Genomic DNA, 16,888 nt, shown 5'->3' on the forward strand with positions numbered 1-16,888 from the left:
AGCCCAGGTCAACCTTGAACTGAAGATCCATTGTACCTTAGTCTTCAGTCTCCAGACCTGGACCATCCTCTGCCTCATCTTTCAGAGTACAGAAACCACAGGTGTGGGCTGTATTACCAGGTTCAGTTTAATTAATAAAAATTTTGATGCTGAGGATTGAATTTAGGGCTTTGCACAAATTAGGCAATGCTAGACCATTAAGCTATAATCCCATAGTATTTATTCATTTTGTTTTGTTTTGTTTTGTTTTTCGAGACAGGGTTTCTCTGTGTGGTTTTGGAGCCTATCCTGGAACTTGCTCTGTAGACCAGGTTAGCCTCAAACTCACAGAGATCAGCCTATCTCTGCCTCTCAAGTGCTGGATTTAAAAGTGTGTACCACCACCGTCTGGCTCAGTTTTTTTTCTTTAATTTTGGTTTTTTGAGGCAGGGTTTCCTCTGTAGCTTTGGAGCCTGTCCTGGAACTAGTTCTTGTAGACCAGGTTGGCCTCTAACTCACAGAGATCCACCTGCCTCTGCCTCCCAAGTGCTGGAATTAAAGACGTGTACCACCACCACCTGGCTTAGTATTTATTCTTATGTGCTGTGTGTGTTATTGAAGAAGAAGGAGGAGGAGGAGGAGGAGGAGGAGGAGGAGGAGGAGGAGGAGGAGGAGAAGAAGAAGAAGAAGAAGAAGAAGAAGAAGAAGAAGAAGAAGAAGAAGAAGAAGAAGAAGAAGAAGAAGAAGGCTTCATGTATGAGGTTTTCCTCTTTTGTTTTATTGAGACTGGATCTTATGTAGCTCAGACTGATTTCAAACTCTCTAATTAGTGATGGAAACCCTTTATTCCAGAAAGCCTTTAGGGTTTGTCATCCCTCCAGTGACGACAGGATGTCCACGTACCTGCAGCAAAGCATCGTATGCACCGTAGCACCCCTGCATCATATCGAGCCACGCAGCTAGGAGGTAGAACAGTGACAACCTGAGTCCAGGCCGTCTGGCTCTAGGACCCGGTCACCACCACTTATACAATATGAATGTGCACACTCACACCCCACACACATTCACAACTCCCCCATGTACAGGATTCAAGAGGATGACCTTGAATCCTGACTCTTATGCCTCTGCCTCCCAAGGACTAGGATTACAGGCACACACCACTTTGCCTGCTTATTCTGTACAGCTTTGAAGAGTTGTACGGGAAAGTTGTTGGGATCACTCTCTTAGAGTTCCTGAGTCAAGAATGGTGTGCACGGGACTATAAAGAGGGCCCAGTGCAGAAGAGCCCCTGATGCTCTTCAGAGGACTCAAATTCGTTTTGCAAACTCTCCCACACTGGGAGCCTCCTGAAACTTTTCCTGTCCTCCACACAGGCACAGATATATATACATAGAAATAAAAGCGAAAAAAATCTTAAAAAATGAGAATATGCACATATGTTATGGTTTTGAGCCTTCTCTTGTGCCCACAAGGAAGGAGTGACCCTCCCTCTCTGAGGGGTTTGGCAAGAGGCCTGGTCCTTTAAGGTCTTTGTTTCTGAAGCAGACCCTTGAGGTTAGTCATTCAGCAAAGCCCTATTAACCATTCCCAGGACCTTCTCGTGATATGACAGGAAATGCGGTGGCTTCTCAGGGAGAGGAGAACAAGAAGCCTTTATTAGAATGTTATTCGCCAAGAACACTTTCTTAGTGCAGAGTTTGGCTTTGCTCTGGGGCAGCTCTCTGCAGTCTGCTGTGGGACTCAGTCTCCTGTGGGGAAGATGATCCGGGGTCCAGGACATGCCCAGGCTACTTGGCCCTTGGTCCCAATTCTCTTCACTCAGTAAATACACATCACCAATGGCATCCTACTGTTGTTGTTTATTGTTATTTCCCCTCAGAGCGTGTGTGTACATGGGGGAGTTGTGAATGTGTGTGGGGTGTGAGTGTGCACATTCATATTGTATAAGTGGTGGTGACCGGGTCCTAGAGCCAGACGGCCTGGACTCAGGTTGTCACTGTTCTACCTCCTAGCTGCGTGGCTCGATATGATGCAGGGGTGCTACGGTGCATACGATGCTTTGCTGCAGGTACGTGGACATCCTGTCGTCACTGGAGGGATGACAAACCCTAAAGGCTTTCTGGAATAAAGGGTTTCTAGACAGGAATCGAGTCTCAAGACACTTGCAGGTTAATACGGAGGCCAAGTGGCTTTGAGAGAGACCAGCCATTAGGTTCCATTATTGGAAAAGTACCTATGAGAGTCAGAGCTTGCTCTTCTCAGATTTCTACTCAGCAGTCACAGGATCCCAGGAACTATGCTCCGCCCTTGCGATGAATGAGGGCTGGAGAGATGACATCAGCTTGAGGCGGTGGGGGAGATGCACTTGAGATGTACAGCAAGCAGACTCTGGGTGAATGAAACAACAGCCTCTTGACTCATCACCATTGCCAAACCCAATGACCTGGCTTAGATTCCCAGAACTCACATGGTGGAAGGAGAGAGAAACAACTCCTGCATGATGTTCGTTGACCTCCACATGCGCTCTATGCTACTTGGATCACGCATACAATGAATGTAATTAAAAAACAGTCACCTAAGGTGGTGGTGCACACCTTTAATCCCAGCACTTGGGAGGCAGAGGCAGGTGGATCTCTGAGTTCGAGACTAGCTTGATCTACATAGCAGGTTCCAGGATAGCCAGAGCTATACCATGAGACCTCGTCTCAAACAAACGAGCAAATAAATAAGTAAATTAAATTTGGAAAACGAAAGAAGTAAAGAATAGACCCTGTTGAGATCTACCAGAGGAAGGCACGATGCATCCCTCAAGAGCAGCTCAAGAGCAGCTAACTCCACTGCCAGGAGTGAGAAAGTTTTTGCAGAGCAGGTGTTAGTAAGGACTGAGAGAAGAGAGACCTGGTGGTTCATGCCTATAATCCCAGCACTCAGGAGGCCGAGGCAAGTTTGTCTTGAGTTGGGAGTTGGAGGCCAGTCTAGACTAGCTAGTCAGTTCCAGGCTAATCTTGATCTGGTGAGACCTTCTCAAAAACAAAACCTACAAGAGCTAGTTCCAGGACAGGTTCTAGAAACTACAGGGAAACCCTGTCTCGAAAAACCAAAAAAAAAAAAAAAAACAAAACCTATTAGCCAATATGAAAAGGAAGGTGCCTGAGGTGGGGACACCCAGACAGTGTCATAGGGTGAAAGCCAACAGTCCAGCAAGGGGGACGGAGATTGTCTTGTGTGCCTGTGTGGCCTGTACCTGGAAGCGGAATAGGTCAACAGGAGCTGGGTCTTTTGGACCAAGGCTGGGCACAAAAAGGACTTTAAATAGCCTGCTTGTATTTCTCTGCAGGAGTCATGGGACCACACTGCAGTGTCCACAGAAGGAGGAGCACTGCTCTGCTCTGCCTCCTGCACTCCTCTCCGTGGGGAGTCAGCAGTCTGCCTAGGCCAGAGGAAGTGGACACAGGAAGGGAGGGAGCAGTGCTGTCAGCTGACTCGGAATCCAAGCCCTTTGTTGTTCCCTGGGGGCTGCTGAGGGAGATTTCTAATATCCCTAAGATAACAAAGGCTCTGACACTGCCAGCAGTAGCCTGCTAGGCTCCTTGATGGTGACTAGGGAACCCGTGAGAGCCACTGAATCAGCGAGGGAGAAAAGGGCAGTAATTAAAGGGAAATGACTTGCTTCACCGCCTGCTCCTGATTGTGGCTATGATGTGAACGGCTGTCTCACCGTCCTGCCACCCAGACTTCCGCCGTTATAGACTGTACCCTTGAACTGGGAGCCAAAAATAACCCTTTCTTAAAAAAAAGAAACAAAAGTCTGCCAGGTGGTGGTGGAGCACGCCTTTAATCCCAGCACTCGGGAGGTAGAGACAGGCGGATCTCTGTGAGTCTGAGGCCAGCCTGGTCTACAAGAGCTAGTTCCAGGACAGGCTCCAAAGCTAAAGAGAAACCCTGTCTCGAAAAACCAAAACCAAAACCCAAAAACATTAATCGGTAAATTGGGGACTGGCTCGGACAGGAACACTGCCAGTTCAACCAGAGGTCTTAAGTGCAATTCCCAGCACCCATAGCTGTCAGCTCACAGCTTTCTAAGCCCTCTTCTGGTGTACACGCAAGGCACACACATACATAAAACAAATCTTCTAAAATAAAAGACTTAATTCACTTTATTTTTCTTGCATAAAGTCCTTACATGGTGGCCACAGCTAGAGCCTGCGTCCTCTGAGCAGAGAGAATTCCTGAAAAAGAGACTTGGTGAACACAGTCTCTTTCCAGGGGTCAGGAAGTTGTAGGTCTTAGATATGGCATCAAAAGTGGCCTCTGCAAAGCTGCCCAGGTTGGCAGTGCAGCCCCTGACTGATGTGCAGCAGTCATCAATACCGGTCACATCAGTAGCTTCTTGGGCACAATGCCAGTGCCTCCAGGGACGGATGAGATGCACTAACACAGAGCCACAGCGGCCTGTCACCTTGCATGGGAGAGTAGAGGCTTGCCAATCTTGTTCCTCCAGTATCCTCTCCATACAGGAGCAATGGAAATGTCAGCCAAGATGATGGCCCTTACATGACCACTGTAGTCCCCGATAGTGACAAAGCCTTGAACCTGGCCCTCTGGCCAGCCCAAGTCTGCTTCTGCACGGGCATGATCTTCTTTAAGGATGTGCCCAGGAAAACGTTAATAATCTTGGATTCTTTGATGGGCAGGGAGAACAGGTAGATCTCCTCCAGGTACTTGATGCTCACATCCTTAACCAGGCAGCCCAGCTTGAAGACGGGATCTACTCCTTAAGCCTTACCTCCAGGAGCCCCGGTGAACTGCACCTAGGATGTGGCCTCTCAACATGACCGCAGTCCCAGTTCCTCAGAAGTCGCAGGGGGCCTCCTGACTAATCCTGCCCTCCAGCATCCCCCAGTGCCCCAGGCATGCACTCCTCTGCATCTCCCTTCACCCACCCATCATTTGTTTTCCTGAAGAGGAAGCAAAAGCCTTGAGCAGGGATTTGCCTGCCTCTGCCTCCTGAGTGCTGTGATTGAAGCATGTGCCACCACTGCCCGGCCAAATAAATCTTTAAAAAAATATATTAAATAAAGGACTGGAGTGATGGCTGAGTGGTTGAGTGTTTGCTGCTCAATTGCTAGGACTGGAATTCAGATCCTAGCATTCACATCACAACCTGATGTTCCTCAAATGCCTGTACCTCCAGCTTGGAGTGGTCTCATATCCCCTCTTCTGGCTCTGCACATACCCCAGAAAGAGGCACATGTACCTTGACCGGATACATATACCTATATGCATACACACGGGCTCATACATGCATGTGCATACAGGCACACACACACACAGACACACACACACACACAAATATCTTTTTAAAAAGCAAAGTGATTTCATTCTATTGTTTTTCATTAATGGAAACAATATATAAAGTAGACAATCATCTGAAAAGTGTTTCAAACCGGGCGTGGTGGCACACTCCTGTGATCTCTGTGGTTGGGAAATGGACTGAAGGAAGGAGAAAAAAAATTCAAAGTCATCCTCAGAAGCATAGTAAATTCAAGGCCAGCCTGGGCTTTGTGACCAGGTCTCAGAAGACAAACAACAAAGGTTATCAAAGTGAAGCTCACAAGAAGGGGAGAGGACGGGGAGAGGAGTGGAAGAAGGAACAGAGGGAGATCACTGGGAGGAGCAAGGAGAAGGACAGCTTGGCAAAGCTACACGGGGAAGGAGATGGCAGGAAGGGGGGCCGGCCAACAGGGCGAGAAGTGGACTGCTTAATAACCTTGAAACTGGGAAGCCCTAACTTCAGACATCAGGCAAAGTCATGGACTGTTCAGCTGGCGGCCAGTGAGAGGAATGTCACTGTAGCTGCGTCTCAGATGGCAGTACTCTGGGTATTCAGATGAAGTCAGATTTTTCTAAAATGTCCTGCAGATGTCCTCGCACTAAGAAGGCTCTTCAGCAAGGGGGGGGGGGAGGTTCTGTGGTCAGCATCGGCCAAGGGGGGTACTGTGGTGAGCATCAGTATTGTTACTGTTTCTGTGGTCAGTATCTGATGTGGGATTCCCCTCTGTATACTGTGAATATGCCATTGGTTAATAAAGAAGCTGCTTTCAGCCAATGGCTTAGCAGAGTAAAGCCAGGTAGGAAATCCGAACAGGGATGTATAAAGAGAGTAGTCAAGTCAGGGAGACACCATGGAGCCGCTGCAGGAGGCAGACCCCCGGGATCTTACCTGTAAACCACGAGCCTTGTGGTAAAATCTAAAATAAAAGAAATGGATTAAGATGTAAGAGCTAGCTAGAAATACGATTAAGTTATTGGCTTAAACAGTATTGTAATTAATATAGTTTCCGTGTGATTTTTTTCGGGTCTGGGCAGCCTCCTTCTCCGAGCATCAGAATCGTTACTGTGGTCGTCATCAGTATCCTTACTAACAGTCTACAGATGGTTATTTGTGTGTGGGATCTAGCTTGTCTGCCTGTCACAGATCCAGCTGTCCTCTTAAACCTGTCTGACCACTTGACCCATGGCATCTGGCACTTAGGAGGTAGCCATTAGCACCTCAGCACAGGGTTGTCCCAGTGCCATCTGCCTGCTTCCCCAACCCCAAGCTTCTTCACTGCAGGGCCCTGCCAGGCTCTAGTAGCACCAGGGTCAGAGCACCGGACAGCCTTGTTCTCCCATTGCCCAACGCCTGACACCTTCCAGACGGGGACCTGCATCCTCTCATCTGGGGACTGGTCTGCGCTGTAGACTCAAGCCCCACTCCCCAGTTTTACTTCTCTGTCCTGGAAACCACCCTGGGGAGAAGATGAGAAATACAAACCAAAAGAGGTGAGATCTCTTCACACCACCACTTCCTCTTCCTCATCCTCTTTCTTCCTCTGTGGTTCTTAGCAACTTCCCTTCCCTATTTCTAGTGGGAAGAAGGGCAGAGTCTGTGGGAAGCTGGTTGCGATGCCTCTGCTTTCTGGGGTTGCCACACAACACAGAACTTTCTCCAGTACCCAACTGAACATATCCACTTGCATGTCCCATAGACTTCTCCAATGTCATGTTCAGAAGTGACCTGGAGCTGGGTGTAATGGTTGGTGTAAGGGACATACCTACAGCTGCAGCACCGGAGAGACTGAGGCAGGAGGTTTGCAGGATTGCCATGAGTTTGAGACCAGCCTGGGTTACAGAGTAAGGTTATTTCAAAACAAAACAGCCAACATTTGGGGGCTGGAGAGATGGCTTGGCAGCCAAGAGCACTGGATGCTCTTTCAGAACACCTGGGTTTGATCTCTAGCACCCACATGGTGGCTCACAACCTCCTGTAACTCCAGGTCCAGAGGACCCGATGCCCTCTTTTGACCTCTGCAGCCACTGCACATATGTGACTCATAAACATTCAACCAGTCAAAATATCCATACACATAAAATAATAAACTAAAATTTGAAAGTTAAATAAAACAATAAAGCAAAAACTGTCTGGGCCTGATGGCACATGCCAGGGGAATTAGGCAGATCTCCAGGAGTTCAAGGACAGCCTGGTCTCCGTAGCAAGTTCCAGGCCAGCCAGGGTTACTTAGTGATTCCTTGTCTTAAAACAAAATCAAAATAAAACGAACAGAAACCCCAACAACACACACACACACACAAGATAAACAAATGTAGCTAATTAAAAATCCAAAGAAAGCCGGGTGGAGGTGGCACACGCCTTTAATCCCAGCACTTGGGAGGCAGAGGCAGGTGGAACTCTTTGAGTTGGAAGCCAGCCTTCTCTACAAGAGATAGTTTCAGAACATGCTCCAAAGCGACAGAGAAACCATCTTGAATAACAACAAAAAAAATCCAAAGAAAACTAACAGAACACACACATAATAAATAGAGCAACAACAAAACACAAGCATGAACACAGAACAAGATTCAACATTGCCCTTCTCCAGTCTGAAGGTGGCGCTGTCCTCTAATCGCTCAGCATCCTTGACTTGCCGCTCATTCACTGCTGGTGTCCGAGAGGCCATGGAGCCCCCCCCCCCCCCCAAGGAGCCCTGAACCCATTTCTGTTTCTTTCCCTCCAGCCCTTCCTTCACCACCAGTCCTGCTGGGGTCACCACTGGGATTTCCTTGCTTGTCCTACCCTGGCCACTCTCCCCTGATCTGTGCACAAATCCTAGATCCTTGGCAAAGACTCTCCCTGGATACTTGGATAAAACACATGAAGGAGATGAAATTGGAGTGTCCCTTATGTGTGCCTATGACCACTGCTCTTGTCATATGGGCCCTGTCCTGGGCCTGCGGCCCTCTCTATTTCCAACTAAGACTATGTCTTCTCCTTGCCCTGCCCTATTAGCGCTCAGAGAAGACATGGCTACCTGTTTTCTAATCCATGGATACCCTGGTTGGTTATTGTCCTAGTTTGCCCTCTATTGCTGTAATAGACCCATAACCAAAATCAACTTGGGAAAGAAAGGATTTATTTGACTTGCAGGAACCTGGAGGTAGGAACTGGAACAGAGGCCATGGAGGAACTTTGCTTACTGGTTTGCTCTTACTGGCTTGCTCAGTTTGCTTTTATTTATTGAATTAATTAATTCTTTTCTTTTTCTTTTTTTGTTTTTTCAAGACAGGGTTTCTCTGTAGCTTTGGAGCCTGTCCTGGAACTAGCTCTGTAGACCAGGCTGGCCTCGAACCCACAGAAATCCACCTGCCTTTGCCTCCCAAGTGCTGGGATTAAAGGCATTTGCCACCATCCACTAACTCAGTTTGGTTTTTTATACAACCCACAACCATCTGCTCAGCGGTGGCACCTCCCATAATAGGCTGGACCTTCCCACATCAATTATTCAAGAAAATGTCCTGGAAGACTTGCCTAGAGACCAATCTGGTGGAGGCATTTTCTCAATTGAGGCTCCCACTTCCCAGATGACCCTACTTGTGTCAAGAGAACAAAAATCTAATTAACACAGTCACCCTCATTAAGTGGTTTTCTTTTCTTCTTCTTCTTCTTCTTCTTCTTCTTCTTCTTCTTCTTCTTCTTCTTCTTCTTCTTCTTCTTCTTCGGTATGAATAACTGATATACAAATTTACTTCCATCTCTTTTAAAAGGGCAAGGCAGAATCACACTCCTTCATTGGTATCTCTGCAGACATGCTCAATGCCAGGGTTTTGGCTTGCTTCACAAACTTCCAGAGAGTTGACCTTGGTAGCCTGGGGAACCCTTCAGGACCAGCTTAATCCCTTGGGGATTAGTGACAACCAATACAAGGCACAGGGGCTGGGTTTGCCAGACCTCTTTTACCTGGTCCCACAGGCAACAGGTGGCTTGGCCTTTCTGCTCACCAGAGAGCTACCAGCAACAGATCCACTTATTCAGCATCTCAGTGGTCTAGGTTCCCATTGATTAAAATGGGCTGGAAAAGCCATCACTGGGTGGGGGAGGGAGGCTACCTTATTGCACTGTTGGTCCTGTAAGAGAGAGGCAGAGGGGCTGGAGAGATGGCTCAGTGGTTAAGAGCATTGCCTGCTCTTCCAAGGGTCCTGAGTTCAATTCCCAGCAACCACATGGTGGCTCACAACCATCTGTAATGAGGTAAGGTGCCCTCTTCTGGCCTTCAGGCACACATGCAGTCAGAATATTGTATACATAATAAATAAATATTAAAAAAAAAAAAAAAGAGAGAGGCAGAGCAGTGCACTGGCGGTCTGCAGACAATCGCTCCATGCTCGTTAGCTTTAGAGTCCAAGCAAACTCCACTGGGAGAGCGGTAGGTGGCAATGGGGGCAGAGAGATGAGGATCCCCTGGGGATCTTGGGTCCAGGTCAAATATCCTTCCATTCCTAGCATTGTTGTATTTGTGGCCAAGGTCGTTTCAGGGGATTTGAGGATTCCATTTTCTGGCCAGTACAGAAAGGTAGCATAAACAGGTGAGTCTTTAGGGGTGTACCACACAACTGTCTGTTCTTTCCAGACTGCACTCTCCAGGGCTGGGAGGCATAGATGGCCTCCCCGCTGATCTGCAGCCACATGCCAACAACAAGAAGCCTTTCTTGGAAGATGGGAACGATCAGTCCATCTTTAGTTGGTTCAATGTTGAGAAGATAGTTGCCTCCCAAACTTACTGTCTGAACCAATTCCTCAATGATCTCATTCTCATTGGCAATGGTAGACATGGTCAAGTCACGGCGATAGCCCCAAGATGCCCTGCCCATGCTGGTGCACATCTGTCTCCCATTCCTGGTTTGGCAAGCTCTGTGAGCATATTTATCCTGACAGTTGTAGTATCCTCCATGATGACACGAGCAGTTCTGACTCCACGGGTCATTCACTATCGCCTGGTTCAGTTAACAAGGTCGTACAGCTCTGGCGTTGTTTTCGCGCTGACAAAATGCTGAGTTTGGAAACCGTTTTTTCTTGTCGAGTAGGTAGAATGGATAAAACCACTCCAAGAGCGAGGGGTCCAGGTCGTGGCGTATGTTCCTCTTCCGAACAGCAGCTCCCAACTCACCGACCAAATCCCGAAGGGACCCCACGTCCTTAGAGTTCCAGTTTGGCCAGTTTGTGAAGCCTTCGTGATGCTTTGTGGTCAGGACCACATACTTGGCCCCGGCAACCTGAAAGAGTTCAGCCCACTGGTCCGGCCGGAAGAAGCGCGCCGTGAACTGAGGTCCGAAGTCAGCGTAGCTGAAGCCGGGCGGGTAGTTTTCTTTCATGAAGCGCTCATAGGCCGGCATCCGGCATCCACTCGCCCTGCCAGGACCACTGGAACCACTCGCTGCCCCGGGTGGGCTCCAGGCGGGCTCCAAGAGCACCCCTCGGTGCACAAACACCCCGAACTTGGCCGTGTCAAACCATCTCGGCAGTGGCTGAGAGTCCAGGGATGTAGCAGCATGGGCCGCAGCAGCAGCCGGCAGCAGCAGCTTGAAACCCACCACCGGCCATCCCCATTAAGTGGTTCTTAACCAGAGATCCAGGTGGCCTAAGAGATCAGCTCTTGTCACCAATCATGTTCTCACCCTGCCCTCCGGAGGAGAGCAGACAGAGACGAGTGCAAACGGGAGGTACTTTCTTGCCAATTTGAAATTAACAACCTTATATAGGATCAAAGAACTTAAAACAGATTGTAGAGTAAAATTTCTTTTTCTTTTTCAAAATTAAGTTATTTAACTTACAAAGTTTTTCCTGTAAAAAAGCTCTGACAATCATTTCAATACATATATGTGTGTGTATGTATGTATGTATATAAGTATGTATTGAAACAGGGCTTCTCTATGTAAACCTGGCTATATTGACATTCACTTTGTAGACCAGGCTAGCCTTGAATTTAGCGATTCACCTACCTCTGCCTCCTGAGTGCTGGGGACTAAAGGCGTGTGCCACCAAGCTCTGCTTTCAAACTTAAAATACATTGAGAATTTTTTTTTACTTTAGCTTTATTTATTTTATGTGTATGAATGTTTTGCCTTCTTGTATGTCTATAAACCGAATGTGTGCCTGGGGCCCGAAGAACGTTGTTTAGATCCCCTGAACTGGAGTTACAGATTAATGAATCACCATGCGGGTGCTGGGAACTGAACCTGGGTCCTCTGCGAGAGCAGCAAGTTCTCTTAGCTGTTGAACCCATCTCTCACCTGCAACTTAAAATTTCAACGAAACAGCCCTCACAGTGTGGGGCGGCCCATACAATTCAAGGCATGATCCTTGCAACAAACGAGATGGCTTCAGTACTGGCTGGTCCTTAGGCAGGATGCACCAAGGGATTCCCGGATTGAGCCGGAGGACTTAGTCACAGCTCTCACAACAGGGGGTCCTCTCTCCCACAGGGCATTAGGGCTCTAGCTGTGAATTTACTGCCCCTTCACCCTGCTGTGAGTTGCTCCTCATTAGCACTCCTAGGTGGGACTGTTTTGAAGTGCTAGTGCAGGAACTAGAATTTAAGCACGGTTCACAGCACTGTACGACTGAACTACAGATACCCAGGCTTGCAAGCGATTCTGTGCACCTGACCCTGTCTCTTGAAAGCACTCTGACATAACTGTCACTCTGTCTTAACCACTCCCTGTATAAACACAGCAGGGTCCCACATCTCTCCCCCACTTTCCTTCCCCTTGGCTTTGCCTTATTATTATGAGCTGTGTTTGAGACAGGACGTCGTGTGTTCCAGGCCAGTCTCCAGCTTGGTATATATACCTTGAACTCCTTGATTCTCCTGCCTTTGCCTCCTGCATCCTGGGACTGTAGGCCAGTGCACCCTGCTCATGCTCAGCACCTGTGCTGATTTAAATGGACTAACTTAGTAAATGGGCTGGTCAGTTTTTAGTTGTTAGCAACACAACCAAAGTCAGTTGGGAAGAGGGATCCTCAATTGAAGGATTGCCTTGATCAGATTGGCCTGCGGCCATGTCTGTTGGGGGTGGGGATTGTCTTGACTGATGATTGATATGGGTGGGCTCGGCCCATTGTGGATGGCATCATCCCCAGGCAGGTGCGTCTGGGACCTGTATAAGCAAGCTAGTGCATGAGCCAGAGAGCCAGTGTTTGTAGTGTAAGTATAAACTGTTTCCATCCTTGTGGAAACATCTACTGGACAGCGTTGTTTCAGAATCTATCTGCACATTTAAGTTAAAAAAAAAAAACTTACAAAACAGAGCAAAAATCCATATAGTCTTCACTTTCTCCACTTCTACCACAGGGGCATGGCCCTTTAAACACAGTTCTCCATCTTACTCTGTCAGCTGGTTCTCTTGGATCTTTCCACATCAGTACACAGCAATGGTCCTCTTTCTTTATTTTAGTTCCAGTGAATGGGGCACATTATTCCAGCAGACCCCACTAGTGGCTAAAAGGTCACTAGTCATCTTTTGCTTATCCAGACAGCGCCATGGTGGGATGAATGTCCTTTGCTCATCTGTCATCTTGCATATGTGTAAATGTCCATCAGAGAGGACCAGAGGAGTCAGTTCTAGAGCATCAATTTGATCATGCTCCTGTCCCCACTGAGCACACACTGCTCCCGTTGTCCTCCTCAGCTCCCCAAAAAGTCCTGCTCAGCTCTCCATTTGGGCTCAGCTTGGGCTTCTCCTCACCAGGACCACTTTCCCTTTCTCAGGCTGGGACCCTGTGAAGGAGGAATGAGGCTGCATCTCAGGGCCTGGCCCAGGCCCGGCACTGGGCAAAGCCTCGATCCATGTCTGCAGAGATCTGAGACAGGCATGGAACTCTAGATGTTTGCATGTTCTTTTATTTATTTTTAATTTTGTGTGTGTGCGCACGTGTGTGCATGTGTGCCTGAGAGCATGTATGCGTGACATGCGCAGGCAAGGGTCAAGAAGGTCAGAAGAGGGGGTCAGTCGGAGTCCCTGGAGAGGGGGTTACAAGCAATTGTAACAGGCCTTTGTGAATTGCCTGATATAGGTGCAGAAGGGAACTTACCTGCTGAGCCACCTCCCCAATCCTTCTTTCCCTCCTACTTCCAGCCTCTTATCTAAGTGTTACATACCAGTTAAAGCCAACTCGAGGGACTTCCTTCCTCTTGCTGGATTTTCTCACATCAGTCAGGCCAGTGGTGAATTTACCAAGGCCGGCCTTGAACTTGGTGATTACTCCTGCCTCGGCCTTACAAATAATGGATAGTACAGGCCTCCCTCTGCCTGGCTGCCTTCCTAGACTTCTCTAGCGGTCGCCCCCACCCTGAACTCGGGCAATTTTGAGCACTCAACACTTGATTCTTCTCATAGTTTCTGGATATGAAGAATCTCTTTCCAGAGAAATAAACTCTGAAAAAAATCTTTAGGGGAGAAAAGCAAGGGCTGTGACGTGGCTCAGCGTAGAGCCGTTGCCTAAAATTTCCAGTGAGGCCTCGGGACAAGGCCCAGCCTCTACCTCCGCTGAAACAAGCAAAGCCCTAAGTGTAAAGCAGAGCTTTCTCCTCAACGCAAGTAGGTTCGAGAGAAGGGCTAGAGAGAAGACAACTCTAGGTGTTGCTTAGTGACCGCTAATAGTTTAATGCCTTGTTCATCTGTCTCCTTCCTTCCTTCCTTCCTTCCTTCCTTCCTTCCTTCCTTCCTTTCTTTCTTTCTTTCTTTCTTTCTTTCTTTCTTTCTTTCTTTCTTTCTTTCTTTCTTTCTTTCTTTCGTCTCCCTTCCTTCCTTTCTTTCCAAGAATTGGTCTCTGCATAGTCCTGACTATCTTAGAAAGCACAGAGATTAAAAGGCTCCAGCAACCAACCTGGGCTTTTACCCATCATTTAAAGTCACCTCACAGGCTTGGTAGTGGTGGCACACGCCTATATTCCAGCACTGGGGAGGTAGAGAAAGACAGATCTCTGTGAGCTCAAGGTCATCCTGGTCTACATAGTGAGTTCCAAGACAGTCAGAGTTACATAGTGAGACCCTGACTCGAAAAAAATAAAAAAGAAAGAAAATGCAGGGCTAGAGAGTTGGCTCAGCAGCTAGGAGCACTTGTTGCTGTTGCAAAGGACCTGAGTTCAGTTTCTAGCACCCTCATGACAGCTCACAACTATCTGCGACGCCAGTTCCAGGGGATCTGACACCTTCTGGCCTCCATGGTGTACACACGTACATGAAGGCAAAACACTCATACACATCAAAAAGAAAGAAAAACAAAACAAAAACCAAATAAACCTTAAAAAATAAGGAAAGGAAGAAAAAATGCCCCACAGAACTGGTCACTGGCCTGTCTGAGGGAGGTAATACCTCAATTGGTGTTCCCTCTTTCTAGATGATATCAAATTAACAAAAAACTCACCAGCACACCAGATGTGGTGGCACGTGTCTGTAATCCCAGCCCTTGGGAACAGAGGCAGGCAAGTTCTGTGAATTCAAGGCCAGCCTGGGCTATATAGCAGGTTCTAGGTGAATCAGGGCCACAAAGTCTAAAAGAAAAGAAATAGTAACAATAATGATGATGCAATTGAGACAGAAGACCCGCGATAGCGACCTCTGACCTCCACCTCCGGGAACACAGAGACACACACTCCACATCCTGGGAACACAGGGACACACACTCCACACCCTGGGAACACATGGACACACACTCCACAACCCTGGCACACAGGGACACACACTCCACACCCTGGGAACACATGGACACATACTCCACAATCCTGGGAACACAGGGACACACACTCCACATCCCCGGCACACAGGGACACACATTCCACACCCTGGGCACACAGGGACACACAATCCACATCCCCGGCACACAGGGACACACACTCCACATCCCTGGGAACACAGGGACACACACTCCACACACTGGCACACAGGGACACACACTCCACATCCCCGGCACACAGGGACACACACTCCACACCCTGGGAACACATGGACACACACTCCACAACCCTAGCACACATGGACACACACTCCACAACCCTGGCACACAGGGACACACACTCCACACCCTGGGAACACATGGACACACACTCCACAACCCTGACACACAGGGACACACACTCCACATCCCTGGCACACAGGGACACACACTCCACATCCCTGGCACACAGGGACACACACTCCACATCCCTGGGAACACAGGGACACACACTCCACACACTGGCACACAGGGACACACACTCCACACCCTGGGAACACATGGACACACACTCCACAACCCTAGCACACATGGACACACACTCCACAACCCTGGCACACAGGGACACACACTCCACACCCTGGGAACACATGGACACACACTCCACAACCCTGACACACAGGGACACACACTCCACATCCCTGGCACACAGGGACACACACTCCACATCCTGGGCACACAGGGACACACACTCCACATCCCTGGGAACACATGGACACACACTCCACAACCCTGGCACACAGGGACACACACTTCACATCCCTGGGAACACAGGGACACACACTCCACACACTGGCACACAGGGACACACAATCCACATCCCTGGGAACACAGGGACACACACTCCACACCCTGGGAACACATGGACACACACTCCACAACCCTAGCACACAGAGACACACACTCCACAACCCTGGCACACAGGGACACACACTCCACAACCCTGGCACACAGGGACACACACTCCACATCCTGGGCACACAGGGACACACACTCCACACCCTGGGAACACAGGGACACACACTCCACACCCTGGGAACACATGGACACACACTCCACATCCCCGGCACACATGATACACACTCCACATCCCCGGCACAAACCACACACCACACACGGACACACACACACACTAAAAGAAAGAAAAACAAAGAGGGCTATCCAAAGATGGCCTTCCTAACAAGCTGGGTGGTGCCTAAAGAAGGGAGGGGACTGGCATGCCAGGCAAAAGGCAAATACAGAGGCCTTGAGTTAAGGTGGGCTCGATTTGGAGGGAGGGAATCTTAACCCGTGTCCTGCAATGGAAGGTGTTTCGGTCATGAACCCCAAGTACCAATAGATCCCATGAGTCAGCATTGTCTTTCAGGAGTGCGTGGTCGTCAGGTCCAGGGAAGAGACACAAGCCTTTCCTGTCCTGCCCTGATAGTCACTGAGCCTGGCTTACTAAGACAGCAGGGGGGACAGGAATGGCAGGGCCAGATTCCCAGCATTCCTGACCCACCCATTCCCTTTCAGATGCCCACCCCATCCTGCAGATTGCTGGGCAGAGAACTTGGTGACACTGAAGAAATGGGCAGGGCTCCTGGACCACCTAGAATTTGGAGAGGGCCTAAGAACAGAAAAGAGCAGCAGGAACCTTTGCGGGGCAGGGCAGGCCAGGCTCTGACACTGGGCATTTCTCAAACATCGCCTCACAGGGCTCCTTTGGACCCTTTGGGGGAAGTCGAGCCTCAACACACAGAACACACACACACACACACACACACACACACACACACACACACACACATGAGGTTGCCCTTCTAACCAAGGCTCTAC

The 16,888-nt window shown here is 48.9% G+C and overlaps 1 protein-coding gene across 1 annotated transcript; it reads right to left on the reverse strand.

Moving 5' to 3' along the window:
- Positions 1-6,837: 6,837 nt before the first annotated feature.
- LOC119801727 (tissue alpha-L-fucosidase-like) lies at positions 6,838-11,988 on the reverse strand. The gene is given in 8 exon segments (XM_042054202.1): positions 6,838-7,099; positions 9,654-9,915; positions 9,918-10,298; positions 10,301-10,367; positions 10,369-10,680; positions 10,682-10,735; positions 10,738-10,875; positions 11,932-11,988. Coding segments are annotated over 8 exon segments (1,533 nt in total).
- Between the last annotated feature and the right edge of the window lie 4,900 nt (positions 11,989-16,888).

The sequence above is a fragment of the Arvicola amphibius genome, chromosome 15 (assembly GCF_903992535.2).
Source record: "Arvicola amphibius chromosome 15, mArvAmp1.2, whole genome shotgun sequence".
Lineage (NCBI taxonomy): Eukaryota > Metazoa > Chordata > Mammalia > Rodentia > Cricetidae > Arvicola > Arvicola amphibius.